The sequence below is a fragment of the Bombus pyrosoma genome, linkage group LG8 (genome assembly GCF_014825855.1).
Source record: "Bombus pyrosoma isolate SC7728 linkage group LG8, ASM1482585v1, whole genome shotgun sequence".
Classification (NCBI taxonomy): domain Eukaryota; kingdom Metazoa; phylum Arthropoda; class Insecta; order Hymenoptera; family Apidae; genus Bombus; species Bombus pyrosoma.
In genome coordinates this window covers 6,974,120-6,998,154 of record NC_057777.1, presented here as the reverse complement: position 1 = coordinate 6,998,154, position 24,035 = coordinate 6,974,120, and the positions used below count along the sequence as shown (strand labels likewise).

Sequence of the window (24,035 nt, the reverse complement as noted above, 5' to 3'; positions counted from 1 at the left end):
TTTCTTTTAGTCTTGGGTGGGTCTTTTTCTATGAGAGTTTTGCTCGCTTCAGTAGCTAGCTGATTTGGATGTTGCCGTTCTTCCTTTATATTCTTCTGCGTACCTGCCGATTTCTTCCTTGACCGTTGGTATGTTTAAATCTTTGCGTATATCCTCGTTTCTGACATACCATGGGACGTTGACTATTGTTCTCAATATCTTCGATTGTAACAACTGTAGTAGTATGAAATAAGCGCTGTTTTTATTAAGCTTTAAAAATTATATTGGTGCCATAGTTAAAAGAAACGTACATTTTTTATATAATTAAAAATATCTGCTTCTTTTTAATTTAACGTACCCTACATTTAATTGTACTTGTAATTTATTTATGTGAAAGATTTGTATAATCTTATTTGCATTCTTTGTAATAAGTTTTTGAATTTAATGTCATCAATTTATGAAAGAATCAAGAAAGCTTTCTAAAATACATGTACTAATTATTTACAGTATAACTGTTAATATAAACACTTCTTGTTGGAATTAATTATTCGAATAATTCTGTACTTTCTAATCTTCTTAACTGATAACAGGCATGTTCGTAACTTATGGTAACTTGTGCCTGCCTCCTCGTACTTCTAGTTGATATAAAAATGTAGTAGGTGAGGGTAAATAAGTTGTGTTGTAAGAAAAAAAAATGGGAACTTAAGGCTTCAAACGGCCCTGAAACGACGAACTTATAATATATATAAATATTCATTGTACTTTTTAATTCTGTAACATCAATTGTCCTAATTAATGTCCGTCTACGCACGTAACTTCTAATTTCGATCGATAGATTTATTCAAGTCAGGCACATTAATCCAGAAACAGCAGTCATATTACTATAAGAGCACATCACAAAAATAGAAAAATGGCTACAAGATAAACAAATAAAAGCAATCCCCAGTAAATGCAACCATATTATACTAACCATATTACATCCAATTGAATGGCACTCACATAACACAAACAAAGCAAGTTAGATACCTAGGACTCCACTTAAACACACAACTTACATGGAAACAAAACACATACTAAATCCATTATAGACAAAATACGGATAAAAAGAAGACAGATGTATTGGCTATCAGAATTAGATCAAAATTCAAAAAAAGGTAAATATAATGAAAATTACAATTCAGACTGTAATAATAAAAACCTCGTTGAAGAAGGAAATAATATAATACATACTCCAAATAAGAATTCATATAAGAGCAAAGATTTATCAAGTCAAAAATGTAACAGTACTAACCAGAATGGTACTAATAATACTCCCAAAAAAAGAAAGTTAAGTAGAAGTTGTGTACCATCAGAGAAAAATGAATCTTACATATTATATATTATATAATATAATCGTTATATATTAAAAATATTTAAAAAATTATACGAGTTAAAAGTTTTAACCAATGATATAGCATTCAGTATTATTGAATGGATGAAAAGAACTGGATATTCTATCAAAGTGATTACTGATACACTATGAACCATTAGATGTCACCATTAAATGTTATTGTGAATAATAATGACTTTGAATTCATAAATTGGGTCTCAAAAATACTGAAAGAATATATTATGCCCGGTGAATATTGGATTACATTGAAAAATTTATTGCTTAAGATAGGATATCTGGATCCAGAAATTATAGAAATTTACAAGAATGTATAAGCACACAATCACATACTGAGGAAGTAAATTTTAATATTATCCATAAACTAAATTGCAAAATAAATTATAATATACTGTCATCCTTTAAAAAATTGATTGAGAATAAAAACAAAATTCAAGGAATAAAAGAAGATACACTATCTGAATATGATTAAAGCATTGGATCACCAGATTCGTGTTCTATGGTAAATGAATCAGAGAGATTATTAGAGACGAATGAACATATAAATATATTTGAGAAGGATGCAAGGAGAGCAATGAAAAAGATAACAGTGATAATGTATAAGATGAAAATTATTCTTTAAAATTATGTACAGTAGGTAAACAAAAAAATAAAATTTCTTGTTTTACATATTTGCTGTTGTCACAAACATAATTTATGTAGTGTCCAAAAAAACCATTTAATACTTGTAACACAGCATATTGAATAAACGAGCCTTAGTAAACATAGATTATCATTATGATAAATGACTTAGTATCAGCATAATGTGTCTTATGTATCATATAAATATTGAATGGTCCTTTTTGAACTCCCTGTATAGTTATTCTTGGGTATTTATTTATGTTATTTCTTTTTTATGTTTGGGCATACATATATTTCTATGTATACATATTTTATACTTTTAAATTAAGTTTTATACTTATAAACTAAAATAGTGAATATATATATATGTATATATATATATATTTTGATTTTTAGATCTGACAAAAATAATTAGATAAGTTTTTATCGATTACATAAAATGTTATTAGCTAATTCTCAAGTTGTAATATAAAATTTATGTGTTGTATTATTTTAAGTCGTAAATGCTAAATTAGTATGAACTTCTATCATAATTTACTATAATAAAATAAAGATTTACTTAAGTGACTTCAGGATGATTAGAATATAGGAGTAGAAAATAAGAAAAATCTTTGTATTCATTGAGATAATATCACAATGGACAAAAACCAGTATGTGACTATTATTATTATTATAAATAAAATAAAGATACACAATTAAATGTTAATATTTATTTAAAAATTCTCCTAAATATATTTTATTTTTTATGCACCTAATAGTCCAAACTAGACTGACTACTGTATGTTATCAAATATTGTTTGATATTGGTAAATATGCTTTGATTAATTTAGCCAAGAAAAATTTGTGGGAATTAGCATATATATTACGTAAAGATATGCACTGTATGGTAAAATTACAAATTCATTTCTGTAAGATTATTGCTGCGACTATTATGCTCTTTGCTGAAATATACTTAATAAATCATCAATATATAGAAGCTTTTTTGTTACTTAGACGTGAGTTAAGATTTTTCTAATATGTTGGAGATGATATTTAAAATAACAATTATAATTAATTATAGTCATTTTCATATAGCTTACACTTTTCAGAAACTAGTATCATGTATACTGATCTATGTAAGTGGAAATTACTGTATACTGTAAAAGATATTTTTCTTAGAGTAAAAATAATGACCATTTGATTAGATGTATTTTGTAAAAAATTTCCAGTATATGCTTTTTTTCTCCTACAATTTCTAGTTCGGAATCAATATAACAATTTTGATCCAATAGATAAGATGAAGTGTATTGGTTATACAAATATAAAACAAGTATAAATTTTTAAATTTTTGCTATCCTTTTTAGATCTTATGAATTTCGTAAACAAACTAGTACCAGTGTTTAGAAAAAGATGACCATTTTATTATGCGTATCGTTACAATCTTACACTAAACACTGTTACATATCGTGCATTAATTGCTAAGCTATTTGATACTGATATCGATTTGTCAAAATGTTTATATCATACTGCAGTTGGGTTAGGAATATATTCTAGAATACAGGTAGGACAAACAGATATGTACTAATGCATTTTTATATTTAAAAAAATAAAATTAAAATTTATTCATAAGAAATATTTATATCGATACATATATTCAGATCAGTTGTCTCCATGGTACATCTTAATATAAATATTAGGTTGTCCAAAAAGTTTCCTTCGTTTCATAAGGTGATAATAGATGAACAACAATTTCTGTTTTATATTATTTTATTGAATTCGGTATGATCCATTTCGTTATATTTCTATTATTACATTTGTGCATAATTCAATAAACTAATATAAAACAAAAAACATTGTGCGTCTAGTATTTCCTTATAAAACGAAAGAAACTTTTCGAACAACTTAATATCAATTGGACAAAAGAAGAAATGTATCTTGCAATACTAGATACAACTTTTATTACATGTTGGACATGGACTCGGTAATATTAACCCAAGAGAATTCAATATATATCTTAATTTTGAGGCAAGTTATAGCTAATATAAAATTCATTACAGAAATTTACCAATTTCATAAATGAACTTTAGTTTTTTACAAAATATCTCTTTAAATAAGAAATTTATTGGTGGAAGAAAAAAACCAACCTGGAAGAATTGAAAAAAGCAAAATTTTAATGAAAAATATATTAAAAAGTCAATTTAATCCACCCATTTTAATAGCAAAAAGGAGGTCAAATAAAATACATAAATTAAGTAAGAAAAGTATCTTAAGTTACTTAAAGGATAAGATAAAAAAGTCTCCTTATTAAAGGGGGAAACTCTTTGGATTAATATTTCTTTACATTTTTTCTAAGCTATTTTGTTTATGGAAATTGATTATTGTTTTAATTTTCATTATAATTATTTTATACGTAAGTTATTACAAATTAAAAAATGGCTTTGTTATTTTTAAGTTGACTGTGTTTGGTAGATTGTACAATAAAACTGCACAGATCATTGGTATTATGTAATTACATAATGGTAGAATATGTACATGTGAATTTGTGGTCTTTTTGAAAGTATACTATAGTTATACAAAAATAACATGTATTGTAGTTGTAATACTGACAATTAAACTTTTGATATTCTGAATAATTGCCATATGTTTTAAAATTAAATTAAATTAAGATTAAATCTAATACTTGCATAAAATGGACACTTAAGTACAACACCAAATTGTACTGTCATATTATCTGTAAATACTTACATATATATTTCAAGAAAAACATATATCTACAATTTATATAAAACAGTTTGATGTAAATTAAATGTTTAATATATTAATAACAATATTCGACCTCTCAACTAATACTTAGTAAAAAAGTTGTACTCCATTAATCAAACTCTGGAATATCATCAAATGAATAACCTGGTACCTTTTGATAAGCTAAAATAGCAACCCTCATATGATAAGCACCTGGTATAAACATTAGAATTCCTAAAATAATAACTGGCCACATACGATCTGAATACTGTAAAAAATAAAGGAATTATTAAATACACACTACATATATTAAATTGTAATGAAATTGTCATTACAAATAATACAGCTACAAGTAAAATGAATAGAATATTATTCTTAGATATGATAAAATGTAATAGTAACTGTATTATATATTTTTGGGTTAAAAATATTTAGAAAAGGTATTTAAAATATCTTACCTTTGAATCAATATGTCCACTTACAATTAGACTACCCATGATGAGCATAATAGTACCTCCAACAAAAAGAAGAGCAGCTAACATAATGGCTTTCCATGGTATTTTCACAGGTGGATTCACAAACTGTTAGAAACAAATGTAATTAATCATTAGTACTTGTCTTTGTATTATTTTTAATTTAATTACATAATATTTTGATCGACTTTAATTAATGTATTTACGCAGTAGTAATGTATTTATGAAGTAGAAGAATATTTAAAATGTACATAAAGGATGATATCTGACCTGTGAATCAACAAAGCCATTATCAGTTTCTGTAAGCTGTGTATAATCCACGTTGTTGAATTGTCTGTCACCGCTGCCAGGTTTTCTTCTTGACATACTCACTTTGTTAATATAATCTGTAAAAACGGATAAAACACATTGCATTCTTTTTCATGTGTAACTATCTTTTAAAAAATTACGTATTTCTACAATATTCAAATTATTAGTGTCTATGTAAACAAAATTAAATTAATTTCTGTTTTATAGCATATAGTTGCACACAAATAAACTTATCTTACGCAGATAAATAGCGTGTTTCAATTATTTTTGGCAATTTAATTTATAACAATTTTTATTAAAAATCTTTTTTTTAAATATGAACTATTATTTCTAGTAGTAGAACTATTACTACACAAATATAATACATCAATTGGGCTTAGAGTAGTAAACATTTTAACCTCTTTTATATACACATATATTCTATAATTTATCAATAACTCGTTGTACTTACTTAATTCTTAATTAACACATGCCATCAAAAATAATTTAGAAAATTATCAATTTTTCATTCGTTATATTCGTAGAAACAACTAAAAACAAGCTCTTGTAGGTTATGTGTCTATCTATATTTGATAACGCGCGTTAAGTTCAAGACGCATGCGCGTCTGTTAAAAGAAGAGATGACTAGATATCGAGGGAATATTTAAATACTCGATTTATCTATCACCGGGTATTAATGAATAAATATGAAGGCTCTGGTTTGGACAATTTATAATAATACTTTAGTATCAAGTACCAGAGAGGAAATCAAGAAATAGAAACTACCTGTGCCAAACCAGCTCGTCCACATATCAATTAACAGTTGTACACTTATGCTCGTGTTGAAAATGTGTAATTACTTTCTTCGTCATTCACTTTCCTATCGATTAAGGTAAGATTGCACGATCTTCTGAACGAAAAGATCATACCGCGAGTTCACTGTAATAAATCTCTTTAACAGCATATTCTTCTAGTAAATGAACTAAATTCTGAAAAGTTCGCTACTTTTTTGACACTCTTTATATTGATATAAGAGATTCTATAGTCCCTTAAAATACTTGGTTAAATTATCCAAGATCCACTAGTTATGCAAATGAATGGATAAAATTGTATATGACCATTGTTGCCCGCTCTTTCACAAGTTAAGAGGGCTAGATTGGTATTTTCCATACAAATTTTTATGAAACAACATTGCTGGTTCGTTATAAAAAACACACTTGTGAAGGAATTTGTCACATGAAACTTAAGTAATTTACGCCTAGACTTCTCTTACGCACACCACTGGCATAGGCAACTTTAACCTCGAGATTTTCGATTACGTTTGTCAGTCGGTCGGATCGATCTGCGAAAATGAAGAGAAGTGGAAGCTGTGCTTTTCTGCGCCACGACGTTTGACGCAGTACCGTACAATGGCGAGGGTTCATCACAAACGCAATAATGCTTAAAATTTTCCAAACAAACATTCCATTGCAATATTTTTTATTTACATTCATATCACTACTGTACATAAGACTGAAATTAATAATAATGACAAATAATGGAGTATCGAAAATAGATATATGTATATGTTTTCGTCATAAGAATTAATAAACTGTTAATAAAGAAGTAAACGCGAATACTTCGATTGACCTATGCTTATTCATTTCATAAATGCTTCCCCAGTTTGTAATATCGTGTAACATAAAGCGATTACGTGTCTAAAGACCTGAGCGTATTGCATCAGTAATCTCGAGTAAAATGCGGTGCTCAAAGGGTTACAAGCTTTATATACACGTGTGTATATATATATATATATATATATATATATATATATATGAAGGATCGAAGAAACGAATGGAAGAGACAATTTTTCTAAGTATAATAAGAAAATACGGCTTGAGAAACATAACTACATATCGATGATATCTTTGCAAAAATATCGATTTCCACGTACAAGGCATACCTCACTCCTTTCTATGTTCATTATGGTACATTACAATTGTCACACTTGCGCAAAATAAGCTAATATTTATGATTGTAAGGTTTGCCTAGATTAACGCTATATTTATGTATACTCAATAAAAAATAATTCTCTTCTCGTCATCCGATATGATATTCGATACAATATAATATTTTTATATATTCTGTTGTAGTCACAACTACTACATCGATTAAATTTTTCTAAACCAGATAATTTACAAAAATTTGATTAAGAATCCCTAAATCAGATTGAATCAGAAATTGCGCAGTGCTGGGTACCGAGAGGCAGTGATACGTCTTTGAAATGAAAGAGCGCCTGCGCTAGGAGCAGCACGGCGGTGGTCGGTGCAAGGAGGGTAACGGTGACCCAGGGGCGGCAGTGCGGGTTCAGGGGGCGGCGAGGGCAGGTGCCTCCGTTGGAACTACCCCTTGACAACAGCCCGCAGCCATTCTCACCTCCGGCCGATCTTACGTCGCGTAATTCTCCTTTCTTTCGACAATCGAACATCCGTCGATCGCGGTGATTCTTCTTCGTCTTGCTGGAACAAGGCTCACGCGATACATTCAGGTAAATCGAACGAATCTAATGATAGTGTTTTTTTTTTTTTTTATAATAATTACGTAAACGCGATAAATTGGTATTATTGCGAATGACATCTACAAACGATCTTTTGGCGGTAGTGCGCCTCTGGGAGCTTATTTGTTGCGCGTTAAGCGGCTCCGATTACATAGTGCTTCCTGTTGTGGCATTATCGTGACACCGGTGTAATTCTCCGCAGAGAAGAACCTGCAAATAGTCACGTATATAATCGTTGATTACTTACCAGTAAGTGAAGACTCATCGTAAGCAGCTTGGGATGCTGTGAACGTGCCACGTCTCGATCTTTGTTCTCCATTTATCATTTTCTTTGCCATTCTTATTTCTGTGGTTGATTGAAAATGTTTGTTCGATCGATTTCAAAATACGGTGCCGTTGAATCAACTAGATTTGGACGATGCCTGTTCTATTTTACTGTGAAAATAGGGAAGCAATTACGCAGACATGCGGCAAGGGGTAAGTTACGGTAATAAATTGGTAAGAAAATGTCTGATGAAATGTCTAAGCAAAAGTATTCCCTCTTTGGAGAAAACGAGAAATAAAATAGATGGGCGAGTTCAAAAGAATTATTCTTTTCAGTGCTCTCGGGATTTTATGGGTCATGAGGGACAATCCTATTACATCTTGCTAGATTTCCCTCTGTCTATACTTATTTCTTCCAGTGAGATTACTTTCTTCACACGTATCGTTATCCTATGCAGAAAAACTCGTTTAATTGCGCGATTTAATTAAATCATCATACTGTTGAAAGTATGTTTGATATAGTGTTGCAAAATAAATATTCGCATTAATTCTAATGGCGTCCATCATATTAAAAGTTACGCTGTTTTACACTTTCATCGATTTATTCAGGGACAAGTAAGCACCCAGTAAAATGAATTTATTCCGAAAGTAAGTTATTGATAACAACGAGTTTGTTTGTATAAGACATCGAACTCAATAAAAATTCAATGTTTTCGTTCAATTTTCCGATATACTACCTTATGTTTATACATGCGGCTAATCGATATTGTCCATATGTGTTTTCGGTCCATCGATTACAGCAATTAATCTTTCACGATAAAGGCTACAATACGGTCAGCAAGTTTAATAGTTTGCTTTTAATAAATTCAGTGTACTTTGATATCCTGCGTAAAGTATTTTCACGGTACAATTAATTTGTCAACAACAGCTAATTTATCTACTGACAAAAGTAAGTTAAAATACTGAACGTTCATTCTATTAACGCTAAATTTGATGGCTTTTGTAATTTCTCGCTGATAAAATAAATCGCTTGCAAGAAAATTAAAGAGAGAGATCGCTTATCTTAATTTCGATTGGCGTTATTTTCTTACTACAGTGTTATAATGTATCGCATTGTTAAAATGGCATCGGAGATCCCCTAATTCTCAGCTAATGACGAAGAGCACAGAAATTATATTTTATTCATCGACGACTTCGTTGATAGTACAGGGTCAGGTAAGGGTGTTACAAACGCACGCTATCGATATTTGAAAGATAATGTGCTTTAGCTTCATCCACTATGTATATAGACAAAAGATCAAGCCATTCTAAGTTGTTCTATATTCTACGTAATTCTTTAACCTTTGAAATCACAAGTTCTCGAGCACATGAATATCTTAAATTTTAATTCTTAAATATAATTCTGAAAAATATTAAATTCTTATCTTTTTGGAATTGTTTTGCAATTCTTAGAAACTAAATTAGTATCATCCAGAAAATCTTTTAGGGATCCGTTTTCTAAAACTCGACGCCCTAAACCAAATGCCCTAAATATGTATTTAACTCAAAAATATCTATTACTTTCGAGCCCGAGTCTTTGGCAAATTCTGTGCTCTACAAAAGTCTATAAAAATGTATAAAACCCTTAAAAGGAACGTGCTGGTCTTCATAGTGTGTTCGTCATCTTTGTAATTATCCAATTAAATTTTCATTTATAATTTTCTATCTATCTCCTTCCCTCTCTCTCTCTCTCTCTCTCTCTCTTTCTCTCATGCAAAACAAGATTGGAAGGTTGAAACAATTAGCGCGGGCGATGATGGATGTGTGTAACACGTGGACACATTCTGCTTGCCACGATAAACCAAAGTCAGACCTTGACTATGCACAGAAAGTGTTGGCTGTCTAACATTTGAAAGTTCAAAAGTACCTGTAATTATGTAATCATCGTCCATCGATAAACATCTGTGAACCAGCATGGAAATAAGATCTCGTGGTTTTAATGCTCGCTAATCGCAGCTCGATTTATGTATTTCTTTTTCATCTTTACGATGTTCCCGTGTTTCTTCGATTATTATTCCTGAAAAATTAAAACGTTCGATCAACTGTCGAGTCATTGTTGCAAATGAGTAATTGGAGACCGATCGTTGCAAATTATATGATTCATCGGAAATAAGACAGCAACTAATAATGTTTGACGTTCCTCGTCATTTTTTTAATTATTCAACACTGGAATCAATGTCGTGTCTTAAACGAAGGTCGTTCATTGTTAAGGTCGTGTTAATGTCAAATCATGCGAAGTCACGGGTTTGAAGATTATCCGAAGTCACACGAAAGTTATTTTAGAGATCGTTAAAGATCACTTTACGATTGTATAGGGTCGTTCCGAGGACACTCCGTCTCACAATTTTCGCTCATACGACATAAAAGATCGGAATAAACAGTCGAGTATAAAAAGGGAAATTTGCAGAATAAACCATTGCAAGAAAGTTTTTAGAAATTCAATGGAAGAAGAAGCAATATCATTGAACGTATTATGAACAGGGACATAGAGTCACGTGTTTTATGGCAGGCGGAGACCGACTGAGGTTCGAAAGTTCGTGCCACTTACACAATCATCTCTTGGTAATTAGTTTCAGCATGGAGTGCCCCGAAGCGATGGAACGAGGCCGGAACTTTCGTCTGCTCACCGAGGAAGAGCTGCCTCGACTCTTGGACTTCCTTGCTGGCTATCTGCCCGAATCCTTAAAGGTGCGTGCAATTTCCCTTCGAATTTGCTCGGCTCACGTTTACGCAAAAAAATTCAGGAAATCCTGGCAAGATCACTGGCAGTTTGTAATTTGTCTTGCCCTTAGAGTTCCTATCATGGATTACTGAAATTACCTATTTCAGATACTACCGTGCTCTATTTGAATATCATGGCTACTATTTCATTTTCTTCCATACCATATTTATTTATCTTCGTTCAATTTCAGATATTTAATCGTTATTTCGCAACAGTCTGTATATCATAATTTTGCTCAGACGATAAAAGACACGAGACATTTCGAATATAAATTTATTAAAAAACGAAGAAACGCCAGATAGAACATGTAAACTCTGAAGAGAATGGAATAGAGTTTTACGGCCGAAAGCTGTGTAAGTTAAATTTCTCCGTAATTAATGGTACTTTTTTTTCATGCAAAAACCAATGAATCAGAAATTACGTGCCCTACGGAAAAACTTAATTCGTTTCGTTACACGTGCAAATTAGGTTTCCCCTGCTTGAAAATATTCCCTGTTCCTCTCGGATGCCGTGTTTTCAACTAATAATAATTCCAGCGATCGATCTCGAGCGCGTTTACATTTCGAAAAACAAAATAACCGGTTCCGAATAAATTATTCCAACGTTCGCATAATTACAGTGGTTCTCTGGAAATTACTATATTTTTTTGCCGCATTAATGCGAATACGTGAAAGGCGGCTGATTTACGAGATTCGCGGGCCAATTTTTGCCGACGGAAATTTAATTAAGAGCTTCGCGGCATCTTCTGCTCAAAAACGCGATTCTAAATCACGCTATGTGAGCCAGACGAGACCTTGGATTTGGTTAGAAATGCAGGCTAGGTGAACACATAGATCTGCGCTGCTGCAGAAAAGGTGACACGTGAATCTACGCGCGCAGAATGCACGACACGATTAATATCGCAAGGTTAAGGTCCTTGGAATTCACTGCGACGCGATAAAACAACCCACAAGGAATTTAGTGCGAACGAAGGCCAATACCTGCACGCGCTTGCCACCTTTAAATTATCGCTCCGCAGCCTGAAGTCCTTGGAAGACGTTCACGTTAGCTTTCTATCCTAAACTTGGAACACGATCGGCTCGAAGACGTTCCAGAATAGACCTCAAGTTGATCTAACCTTCGTCACTTTTCATGACTTTAACTTCCATGACTATACATATATTCGCATCTTCCGTGAACAAGCTGCATCCTTTCTACCCAGGCCTAATTTTTCTTCCCTATTTATTATACAGGCTCTTAACGATTTATATTTATTATTATAAAAAGTTCACTATATTGCTCCAAGTCCTGAAAACATATCGACAGTGAATAAATTTTTAATTTAATTAAATGTGGAACTAAACGGATGGTACATTTAAGAATTGAAATAAGAAATTCTTACGATCTTGACTTACATCAGCGCGACCTTTAGCCCGTCGATTGTTATTCGATGTTACATGTCATATAATGTGGTACGCGATAGTGTCCCTAGTGTCCGAGATTTATGATAATTGGACGAATAGATCCTCGCAGGACCCAAGAATTAAAAGGTTCTTCGGAAAAAAGAAAAATTCGCTTTAAAGAAATGCACGAATAAAACGTCGCATCTCGGGTCGCATAAACGATCTCATGGAGGATGAAGATAAACTTAAAAAACGATCAAAGAAAGGACAAGTGAAAGAAAGAACAAATATTTGAGATAAATGTACAGTAAGAAGAAGAAATAGGGATACAGAATCTGTCGTGGAGATGGGAGAAAATTGGCTGGGCGATAGGGGGAGGATATCCGCAGGACTCTCGAGAGAAGAGAGGGTGAGGATCGACAGGATAAGATTACCGGTGTAAAGGAAGAGATCCTTGCGTAGTATTTCCGCCGTAACCCGGTATAAGTGGTCGGCCGTTGTGCTAGGTTAGTGTCAAGGTCGTAACCGTGTACAGGTCGCTTTGTGCAACGGCGATATTCTCGCCGGGATATTTGCACGCAGGGTCGTAAAGTGGCGCGAACAGCGCGGCGTGATATTTTTTCTAAGCGGTACATAGAAAGCTAGGCACGTATTAATGTATGATGCCAAACCGAGGCTGAAATCTCTTTGCCGACGACACGTTTCGATAGATCAATCGCGTGTGCACCGATTACGCGATGGTAAAACGCGTCCTCCTGTTCATCACCATTGCCGTACGTTCGCCACGTTCAGCCATGTGTATAAAGCTGATATTTTTTGAACGACTGTGTCATAGTTCGTTTTAACATCGCTACAAGAAGTTTATTGCGCACTGTCAATCAAAAGTTTCAGGACACCTGCTATTTTTAATAAATTTTGATATCTGATGTAGATTATAAATTTCAAATCACTCGACGTTGTATTTATCGATGAAGTACTTCTGTGAAACAGATTGCGTCCCCATGCATACATTAGTATCTCATGAATGCTAATCTCCTACACAGTCATAGAACTGTATTCAATATTCATTTGATCGATGACAAAGAAACGTATGAAAAGCGATGGGAAAAAAGTTACTTTCTAAAATTATAAAAATATTTTTAACGATAATATCGATCACCGTTATCGGTCATTTATGACGCTATCTCCACTTATGAACTGTCTTCTACGCACGATGTTGCCGCTGTTGTTCGCCGCATGTAGTGGCCTGACAAATCGGCAGGTTATGCACCGTACACCGAGTCTCGGGTGTCGGAAGTCTTGAAGCCGATCTCCACCGAATTCATTCGGCTGACGTCGTTACGACGTCACAGCCACGATCGATATACCCGGCGAACTGGAGAGACCACCTTCAGTGATATCAGTATCATCTGTATTATCAGTCTTATCGTTCAAGCGTAATCGGCATCTTAGTTCATCTTCTTGATTTTTTCTTTCCGTTCATTCTCCTCGAGTATCACGTTCCGTTCCTTATTGTTACGCTACGTCGTTATACGTACAGTTTGTTTTCATTAAGTTTACTCGTGCCGCTTCGTTCCTTTTCTTCGTTATAGTGTGTTCGCGTTAAACATTTCATCTCGAGCATCGACTATAAGATCTTCTTCCTCTTCTTTTTTGTAGCATTTTACACGCACATCTATAAAATATCAATGAAAGTAAGAAAATACTATACGTAATTTTAAAGTTTTTTTCTAGAAAAGGTACTACATTGTACGTATCTCGATCGAATAGTATCGTTATACGTATAACACAGTATATATCTATACTAAATGTCTCGTATCCATTCGTTACGACCTCGGTATTTTCTTCGCACGTACTGCTGCAGTAATAGGTATTGATGGACGTTCAAAACACTCGAACACCTATAGTAGGAATAAACAACAGTCTGTATACTTTTTTCTGAACACTCGAGCACACAGATCGAAGTAACTTAAGATATCGTAGTAAAGGCGTAATTGAAATTTGTAATCAAGACTGAATTGTGCATTATATAGTAAACCTGAGGAATTTCGTGTCAGCAATCTCCAAATATTTAAAGCTGAAAACGGCGAGGGAACGAATTTACAGAGAGACTCCGCCGGCATCGATCCATCTTTTTCTCTTTCGCCTTTCACTCTCGAGCCAGTGAGTTATCGATCTAAAAAGAGCTTTGTTTGTTGCTCGTCGACGGCTGGCGGGACTACCGGTGTTACGACTGCTGGCCACGCCACCTCAATTCCGGTACCGATGTGCAAGGTGTAGCGGAGTCAAGGCCAAGGTTGCGTTTCCATGATCAACGCACGGCGTTGATCTCGTAATCTTACTGCGATATCGACAGAGATTCGTTCTTGCGACACTCCGTTGGAATTCGATGTTGTAAGCATTTAACGTTATCGAGAAAGTCGTCGATTGCTTATCTGCGATCATAAGCTCTTAGGTTTCGCATAACTTTTGTAATTTACCATCTGTATTATGCCAAGCACAAGCGATACACAATACTCTCGCGTTTAGGTTTTCTTCGAAAAAGATGATCGAAAGGTAGTTCTATTGAATTTTATTATTTTGCAACCCTTATAGCGTACCTCACATTACCATTCTTCGTAATGGATATCTTTCAAAAACTAGCTAAGAAAGATACAAAAATTTGGTCGTAACTGGATACAAACGTGCCGTCTTTAATTTCTTTAATGCAAAATTCCAGAAGATGGTTCCGTTCAGATCGCAAAGAATGGCTCTCCGGAGTTATTTTTTCATCTTTTCTGCGATCCCCGCTACGCATTAGCAGTTTGCGCGATTCGGAAGAATTAACGATGACCATTGGTACTCTCGTCGTGTGTTATAATGCTTGGCCAGCATGAAACGATAGCGCATGCCGGCTGCGTCATTTATCCTCGAATAAAGCTGTGCCAACCAACGAAAAGGCAAGGTCAAGGTTGTGTCCGGACGTGCACACGCGATGCCGTACGGCTTTTTTGAATCCGCATTTGAATCGATGTTCCTTGCACGCTTACAACGCGTCACGATGATCCTTAACGAGCAACGACAGCCTGTTTCGAAGAGGTTCGATAATGAGTAGCTTCGCCGGACCACTTTTTGAATCGCCTCTTTCTTCTTTTGTTTCCATGACAAGTGGATGAAGCGAGAGAAACTCGAAGCCCAACATACATCATCTTTTCTTCCTTACATTAGCTCTTCGGCTTAGGGGAGATTGTCTACAGCGGTAGCAAGTGGCGATGAGGTAAGATAACTATAGTACACTACTAACAGCAGTGTACATAATGACACCATTTCGTTTCTTTTCTTTCATATAAATAGGTACAGTTAGTGCGACCTGAAGAAATATCAATCAACTGTTCATAAAATAACGAAGTATTTCTGTTACGGTAATATTCTGCTTTTTGTTAAAACAGAATGCGTGATACGAAGCGTGAAGCACGTATACATTGGTTGCAAGTATATTCATTAAGGAAAAAGGAAAAATACGGTTATATATTAAAAATAATAAAGCTGCCAGGTCTCGTTTATTCGCCACGTTAACGCACGTTACGTGTTACACTATTATTATCTCTAAACCGGGTAAATTAGCTTGCATGACTTTTATTTCGCTAGCAATTTGAAGTTTGTTCAGCAACGTTGGACTTTTTAAGGTCATGATAAGGTAAATAAACTTCTTTAGTTTCACTTTTGCCAGTGTGTAATAAAAATGAAATTTTAAAGAGAGAATGAGAAAGGAACTTTATCAGTGGATTTATTTTTAAGATTAATTGACATAGGGAATTAGATAAGAAGGGGCTGCTGAAACAAGTTTACGTGTCAATATTTTACTGGATATCAAGATTCAATTTCTCAAAATTAATTTTATGTGGACGCGGCGCGACACGTCGAGCGCGAGAAGAAGCATTTTCGCTCGAAAGACACCAAACGAATCGGGACAATTCCTGCAACTTTCTTATTTGCATCATCTCTCTCGGCTCTTTTCACGATCGAGCCAGTGATATGTAAATTTACGCCAGTCATACTTCACGCGATGCATGTGAAACATTTTATTACACGACATCTGTGCTCACAAAAATATTTCAAGTAAAAGCCAGCTCGCTTACGTTCCTTTTTCAGAAAACGAGATGCGGGGAATTTGCCTGTCTTTCATGCGGCCGAGGAAGCTAAAATTCCATACGCTTGACGAAAAAATAAAACGTAAAAAATAAAAATAAAAATAATAGAAGAGATATCGGCAGTAACGGGCAAAACACTCGCGACTACGTGAAGCTACTGGGTCGTATTCAAATTCCAAATTAAATTGACGTGTGAAATCGCTAGAACGTTCGCAGTGTATCGTGCATGATATTCGTCCATTCTGCCTGATGCAACGGTTATATAAAATCTAGGACAGACTACGACGTTCCGCAATACTGTCGATTATTTACTTACTTTCAACCGAGAGGTTGTTACGGAGCTGGTAGTTCGTATGATGCATCTGCATTCAATATGTATATTCTCCAATCGATACAGATATCACAAGAATTTTAAATGGTCGTCTGTTACAGTTATTGGCAACCATAGTCTTTTATAGCAATATGACACGATTTCGATGTCTGTTGGTGGCAAAAGTGGTCGAACGAATGGAACTCATCGTGACTATTTCCCCCCCTGCAAAATTGAAAAACATTACAATATTTGAGGAAGAAAAAGGGAATGCTTTAGACACGAACGTATCAGAGATAGCACGTGTTTTATTTTAAAAGCCGACGTCTGGAGCATCGCCCTTGGCTAGATTACTCTTTATCTTGCAGCTTCCCTGTAAATATCCACCTTTTCATCTCAGACGTTGCCTTTAGTCAATGCTCACCACGGGAAAGAAATCCACCCCTTAACTACCCCAAGAGCTTGTACTCTTCTAATTCTTCCGCGAGATGAAAAGATTTCCAACTGTTTCTTCGCGGATCCACAGCTTTGTAACTGCTACAGTGCAAAAAGATTACTTGTCATTTTGTCCGTTTACTTGGCAAGGTGGTTATTCAGCTGGGAAACTACTGGTTTGAAACAGAGTACAAACTCTTCGTCGATTGTTTGCAGCTTTTAACGTAACTGTCCTCTCTGTTTTACAGTTCCATCAAACTTTGTTGACCTACATGCATGACAGAGTATGGGATTTTAATTTCTACGTAGCTAATAACTGGCCCGAGGACGCGATCTGCTTACATTTCCCCGGAATGACATTATCTGTGAGTATAAAATAAATCTCCATTCGTTTCAAATTATACTTTAACCGCGACTGATCCTATCTCGCAACAGTGCACTCATACTACGTTTATTTCCCTCGAGTATATCAGGGGAAAAGATATCGAACATTGCCCATGTAATTTATCTTCTTTCATAAATTTACAAGATAAAATATTTTAAAATCGCTTCTATGAAACAAAGTACTCGATGATTCAATTAAATACTCACGTAAAAATGTAAAATTGAAAAAGGAACGTGTACCTATATCATGTGCCTTTGGCAAATTCATCTTGTTTCCGAACGTATCGCGTAGAGGTGCAGAAAAGTTGGCCCAGATACTTGCTTGGCTTTCGGCCAATCTTTTGTTTCACAGCCTTGCCAGTTCATTACCTGACCTCAGTCGTGACTCTTCTAATCTACACCCTATCTCGCTCGATGTTCTTTACTTAATTAACGTGTCCGCAATCTTGTGCGTTCGATAACTTGCTACCGTTAAATTCTCTTGTCCTTTCCTGAAATTTGCCAATTCGTAAATCAAAACGCGTAAACCCTGATATTTTCCATTGTACTTATTTGTTTGATCGCATTGAAACCGAGGTGCCTAAATTCTCCAAAGGGACAAAGTTAAATTTCAAATGGGATTTTACGACGTTAAAAAGTCGGGGCTGAGTAAATCTGAACGTTCGGCGACAAAACCCAATGATAAATAATTCATGCGCCCGAGGACAAGGCCTTTCACAACTTCCCTTAGTTTTAGCGCCGGTAGAAGACCAATCTCTTCTTTAACGTAATCACTTCATCGACTTTCAGCCTCATGGTTTGCTGTTCGAGAGCGTGGGCGTCTTTTGTCCTAACGACCGACTGGAACTACTCACGTTATTGAGGAACGAAGATGTTTTGATCGATTGGTCGAAGCCTTTGTACATTAACTTCATACACTATGCCTTAGCGGAGGAGTTGACACGTCTTTACGAGGGGATAGGAACTATAGAGAGGGTGGCTGGAGATGTCTACATGTGCGCGGACCCGAACAACCTAAACTGCGTGGAGGAAGCAGACGAGGACGCAGATCCTGACATACAAGTTCAACCGCTGAAAGCAGAACACGCCGAAGGAATTTATGAACTGTACCCTGCTAACGATATGGAGTGTCACGAAGTCTTTCTGCGGCTAATCAGAATCCTTCCAGCAGCAGGAGTCTTTGTTAAGGGAAGTTTAGCAGCGTGGATGGTCCAGTCTTACTATGGGGCCATGTTCTCCATGCAGACCAAGCCAGAATACAGACGGAAGGGCTACGGTACAAAATTAGCAAGGTAGACGAATCTTATCTTCTATTGTTATATCTTTATATCTGCATGATATAATCGGCATCATATAAATGATAAATGATAACACTTTCACTGCTACCGACGTGATTGTTTGTTTCAAAAAAGTTTGAGAAACTAACAAAGCGGTGGACACCGTGCCCAGAAAAAGATCATTAGTTAAAATAAAGGCATTCCTGATAAAAATAGAATGCATTTTCAGAGGTGGATCGTCATATTTTAGTAGCAGCGAATGTGTTACGGCAAATAATCTCGAAAAAGTCTTACACCAACGATACTTCTCCATTCATAATAGTAAAATCGTAGGTACTTGACCAAAAAAGTCGTCGACAAGGGGTACCAGCCGTTCGTTGTGATACGTCCTGAAAATGACGCGAGTCAGAGTTTGTACAGGAAATTAGGATTTAAGAGGTTGTACCAAACCGTACGGATGTCGTTCATGCCGTCAACGTGGCAGGACGAAGAAACGAAGATGAACCGAGTATTACGAGAGAACTTGGAGAACGCCGTCAGACAGCTAACCATCGAGCAGAAAGTTGCGGACGCGTTCAGAAATGAAGAAATGATTTCCATTAACGAAGAAACCAAGGGATGTCTGAAAGAAACAGGAAATTTGTTGGTGGAGGAACCCGAGGAAGGATCCGAAGAGGACGAAAATCCTTTGGGAGAGGAGACAGAAGAAAGAATAATAGTGACCGAACTTTCGGTCGAAGAAAACGTCGAAGTAAAATCTGCTGATAATACTGCAGAAACTGCGAATGGTAGCAATCAAGACGATGGGGGAACAAATACTGGGGACGCGGAGTAATTAAGTACTTACATGTTCGATTATTCGATAAAAGGTCCATGATTTACGTCGAGTTGCTCGCTCGAGTGTACGCTTTTCCTTTCAAGGCTAACGGAGGAAAGAGAGCGATTGGTATAGGGACACTAGCGAATTTCTCCAGCCAAAAATTCTAACATTCAATTTATACATATAAAAAGCTGACTTGGAAATGCACTTTAAATAAGCTACAGTTCTTTAACAAAATTTTTCTTAATGCTTTTGCAAGCAAACTGAATCAAAGCAGCAACAATTGAAAGTATTAGTTGTGATATGCTTTTAGACTATTTATTCATTGACGGGTATGTTCTAAAGCGGTAGCCTTTTGTGAGGGAGAGCTCTCGAGCGACATGAATGACACTAGGAAAGAGAAAAGAAATTATTTTAAGAAATTTAACGATTTTACGGCACCGCGTTCGTGCGAGGCTTCAATTCGAGTACGAAAGTACGTAGATACGAGATTTACGTACGGGTTCCTCATATCAGACTGCTTGAAGTATGTCGTAAAGATCTCAGGAAACAGCTAGATGTATCCTTTGAATCGCCAAGTTTAGATTGTTTCAAAGTCTATCTGTACCTGTTGTATTTGGTGGATTCATTGTTTCAGATGTTTGGCATTAAATCTTTTAACAATTTGTAAGTACATCTGTGTGGAGTATATTTGGAAGTTAACCTGAAATTAATCTTTCGTTTAATCGTCTTTTCAGGCTTTCAGGCAATTACAACTGATAATCCTTGACGAAAAAATGCTTACGTGTTCTTATCGAATAGCCTGTGAGTTATATAATAATTAATTAAATATAATTAACATGAATATTTAATGAGTATCGAAAGAAGAAAACTGAATGCGATCGACAAGCAAAGACACGAAGAACCTAATATCCTTTAGCGACCAAAAACCATGATAGACTTTGAATTATGAATTGCATATATACCTATCTAAACGATGAATCCTATAAATGGACAAAAAGAAACAAACGTGATGAATCGTCGTGGAACGCGCGACCGCTTAGAAATTTACGCGCTAAATCAATCTGTGATTATAATTTCCCTATATAAAGTAGCGTTTCGAACAAAAATTCAGAAGCCTCGTGCGACCTCGACACGCTTTCCTTAATACGAGTAGAAGCCAATTACTGTACCGGTGCGCTCGACCGTATTAAATTTCAGGTACGTTGAATTATGGGATAACAACATTGACTCGACAAGATTGAAATCAGGTAGTGAAAGATATTTTGTTCGAAAACTTATCTACGAGCTTGTAACGCAGCGTGCATGCGACGCTATGGCGTCATTTCGAAAGAGTAACTAATGCCTAATCTTAAGGCTCTGTTTTACAATCTGAAGAAATTATTATAATATTTTTTTATTCAATACAGAATAAATTCTATAAATACAAGAAGTAAGTTCGAAGTAAGACCTGTGAGTATAGTGCACCGGCACAGCGATCGGTTTAGCGTGCGAGCCAATGATAATAATAATAATAAAAATAGTTAATAGCGATCATACAATTAATATTACTATTAGTTACAGAATATACATGTATAATATGAATATACGCGCAAAAAGGAAGCCCGATCAGCCCGGTTCGCTTACTGAGAAAATCCTTTTTTAGAATTTAGATGGTTACAATTTGTATCATTTTTTCTATATTTTACAGATACGTTTTATCAATGATACTCGACGTGGCAAACACGTGTGAAAGAACAGGTTTAAGAAGGTCGGTGCTGGGACGACCGGGCAGTTCCTCAAAGGCCCTCAATGTCCCTCCTTTATTTTGGATTTTCGACGTTTCCGGGGGCCAGCTGTGATATTTTCCTCACTCCACTTATGCTCTGGTTACAGTACCGACAAATTTAGATTTAGACAATTGATTGTTAATGGAACATGCTGGGACTCCTCCAATTCCATTGATATTTTGTCACCGACGTGCTTAAAATAGCGAATAAATTTGTTATTTCGTATTGTTTCAGTTATTGACTCTTAGAGGACCAAGAAATCCAATATATTGGCAACAGTGGCGTAAAACATAACACTCAAAATTATAGTGTCTTCAAATTCACCTAAAAATTATTATAACGTATGAAAAATTAGTGTCCTCTGAGCGTAAAACGTTTTGCAACAAAAATATGTCACGTACGTTACCTTGACCACGTTAAGAAACAAGATAATATAATTCATATCCTAACTCCAGTTTAAATAATTAAGAGCATAAAACTGGATATAAAATTGATAAACGATTGGTCGTTTAAACGTACGCGATAATGTACATGTTTAATATGTGGAAAGAATTCTGCGTACCTCCCTATATTGCTTAAACAGCAAACCTTGTCAAGTTCGTTTTGCCAGTCTGAGTTGCAACGTTAATCATAACCTGATCCACAAACGGTCGCAATTTCGAATACTTTCTTACACTATGCACAAGCTCGAATAAAATTCGTAAATACGATTAAAGATGTGTAGAACGGTTATTACGAGAGATATGAATTTTCGAATCGAATAACACAGAACGAAAAGGGCACTGAATTTTAAAGTCCAATTAGTCCAAGATAATCTCAACTTCGAAAAATTTGCATACGTGATTTTGGGCACAAGAGAAAAATCATCGTAGTTCCTACATCTATAACTAGATAGCGAAGGTGGTTAGTGGCGCTATCGTCAGAACAGTTTTCCCTCCAATTTTAAGTTTGGCTGCGCAGTGCAATTTTCGATTCGGTTCGTTGACCGCGCCATGTCAATTATAATTCCGAGTGTGATAAAAGTGCTATTTCTTCCGTCATACGATCACTAATTAGTGCTAGAACATCGGTAAGATTCTGTTCTTTTTCAAAGATATATTTAAAGAAGCGTGATAACGTATAAATATTGGATAGATGTATGATCATACAATTTTTACAGACAGAGAACCCATCTCGATTCGAAACCCAGTTAACGGATGAATTAGCGAATCTATTTCTCAGCTCCATCGTATTGCGGTTTGTTCAGTCATATCAAACAATGTTTATAAATTAAGGTAAAAATTCACGTAATATAGTTTTGATAGTCATTGATCGTCCTGGCGGAAAAGGATTTCCAGCGATTAATGACGTGTGTATAATTCGCACAAACTAATTTCTCGTAATGGCCGTACGCCATGTGATTCCGTTGCATAAGTTTCAACCAATTAATTGCAAATCATTATTACCAAATACTTGCTAAAACAAGTAAGAAATAATAACAAATAAATCTTGGAAACTAATTTTTAGACTAATAAAAAATGCATTTGACTTTGTATTTAAATTTTTTATCTTTTTTTTTTATCTAGTCAAAAAATTTAATTTCGTAGCTCCATGCATTATTGATTACAGTTCCGAACACGTTTCTTTTTGTTTGTATTTTTTGCTATAATTTAAGAAAATAATTCATCCTCAATTACATTCATTCAATCTATCTTTAAATGATGTCCCGTTTTTATGAAACAATTGCAACGGAAGGATATGAAAGATGTCTGAATAGAAAAATTAGGAAAGAAAAGAGCAACAACGAAATAATCACTGTAATTAAATCTATACAAGCATGTACCTATTAGTTTGCTAATCGTAGCACCGTGCAAGTCAATGTTTCGCGAAATAGGCCTAAAATCCGTCTATCGACATCTAAACATGTTTCTTCAACATATATTGTAAGTATATACATATACATATATATACATTAATATATGCATATATATGTGTATGTGTATATGTACATATATACATATATATGTATATATGTGTATGTATATATATATATTATGTATAGGAATATATATGACATATATATTCTTATATATTTCCTCGTGCACGTTGCCTTCCGCTACAACAAAATCTTTATCTGGAGCAACCACTTAAATTTCTGTCATATAATATATGAAAGTTATACAAAAACTGTTAAATAAATAAAAAGGAAATTATATCGCGAATGCAAAATTACCGGAAGTCTATTCATTATACGGAACGAGAAAACGAAGTTAACCTATAAAGCGTAATGCAGGGGAATGTAGCATGTCTATCAGAAAGGTAGACATTGATTTTTGTAATTTGTGTGTTCGATAAAGGCAAGTATTTTCAACGCGTGAGATTTTTTATGAAAATTGGACATTGGAAATGAGCTTTGGATAATAAATGGAACAAATAAATATGATTTTCCAACGATGGTGTGATTTATTATGCACTTTTATCGACACACTTGTCCATCTATACCGATCATGTTCGTTAAA

At 34.7% G+C, this 24,035-nt stretch overlaps 2 protein-coding genes and 1 pseudogene across 8 annotated transcripts; 2 read left to right on the top strand and 1 right to left on the bottom strand.

The window, feature by feature from the left end:
• Positions 1 to 2,358: 2,358 nt before the first annotated feature.
• LOC122570254 lies at positions 2,359 to 3,772 on the top strand (annotated as a pseudogene).
• Positions 3,773 to 6,819, bottom strand: LOC122569937 (transmembrane protein 230). Of its 2 annotated transcripts, none has more exons than XM_043731627.1 (4): positions 6,256 to 6,819; positions 5,452 to 5,567; positions 5,167 to 5,289; positions 3,773 to 4,976 (listed from the first exon to the last, which is right to left on the bottom strand). In XM_043731627.1, the coding sequence occupies exons 1-4, from the start codon at positions 6,278 to 6,280 to the stop codon at positions 4,839 to 4,841; spliced, it is 402 nt and encodes a 133-aa protein (XP_043587562.1). In that variant the 5' UTR covers positions 6,281 to 6,819; the 3' UTR covers positions 3,773 to 4,838. The 2 variants fall into 2 exon arrangements, with proteins under 2 accessions (XP_043587562.1, XP_043587563.1); XM_043731628.1 differs by lacking the exon at positions 6,256 to 6,819 and adding an exon at positions 5,942 to 6,199.
• Positions 6,820 to 7,339: 520 nt separating this feature from the next.
• LOC122569933 lies at positions 7,340 to 23,970 on the top strand. Of its 6 annotated transcripts, none has more exons than XM_043731613.1 (5): positions 7,340 to 7,996; positions 10,879 to 10,996; positions 17,536 to 17,652; positions 18,461 to 18,963; positions 19,282 to 23,970. In XM_043731613.1, exons 2-5 carry the CDS (start codon positions 10,886 to 10,888, stop codon positions 19,781 to 19,783), a joined length of 1,233 nt encoding a protein of 410 aa, XP_043587548.1. In that variant the 5' UTR covers positions 7,340 to 7,996; positions 10,879 to 10,885; the 3' UTR covers positions 19,784 to 23,970. The 6 variants fall into 6 exon arrangements, with proteins under 6 accessions (XP_043587548.1, XP_043587549.1, XP_043587546.1 ...); XM_043731614.1 differs by lacking the exon at positions 7,340 to 7,996 and adding an exon at positions 8,045 to 8,254; XM_043731611.1 differs by lacking the exon at positions 7,340 to 7,996 and adding an exon at positions 8,292 to 8,482.
• The last annotated feature ends 65 nt before the right edge of the window (positions 23,971 to 24,035 follow it).

What these genes read in the sequence shown, in the direction of transcription:
- LOC122569933 (XM_043731611.1), top strand. Translation starts at nt 8,424, where the DNA reads ATGCCTGTTCTATTTTACTGTGAAAATAGGGAAGCAATTACGCAGACA. An exon ending in ATCTGCCCGAATCCTTAAAG is followed by an intron (nt 10,997 to 17,535) that starts GTGCGTGCAATT and finishes TCTGTTTTACAG; the next exon opens with TTCCATCAAACTTTGTTGAC. An exon ending in TACGGTACAAAATTAGCAAG is followed by an intron (nt 18,964 to 19,281) that starts GTAGACGAATCT and finishes GTAAAATCGTAG; the next exon opens with GTACTTGACCAAAAAAGTCG.
- LOC122569937 (XM_043731627.1), bottom strand. Translation starts at nt 6,280, where the DNA reads ATGTGGACGAGCTGGTTTGGCACAG. An exon ending in GACGAGCTGGTTTGGCACAG is followed by an intron (nt 5,568 to 6,255) that starts GTAGTTTCTATT and finishes CCGTTTTTACAG; the next exon opens with ATTATATTAACAAAGTGAGT. An exon ending in GTGGACATATTGATTCAAAG is followed by an intron (nt 4,977 to 5,166) that starts GTAAGATATTTT and finishes TATTTTTTACAG; the next exon opens with TATTCAGATCGTATGTGGCC.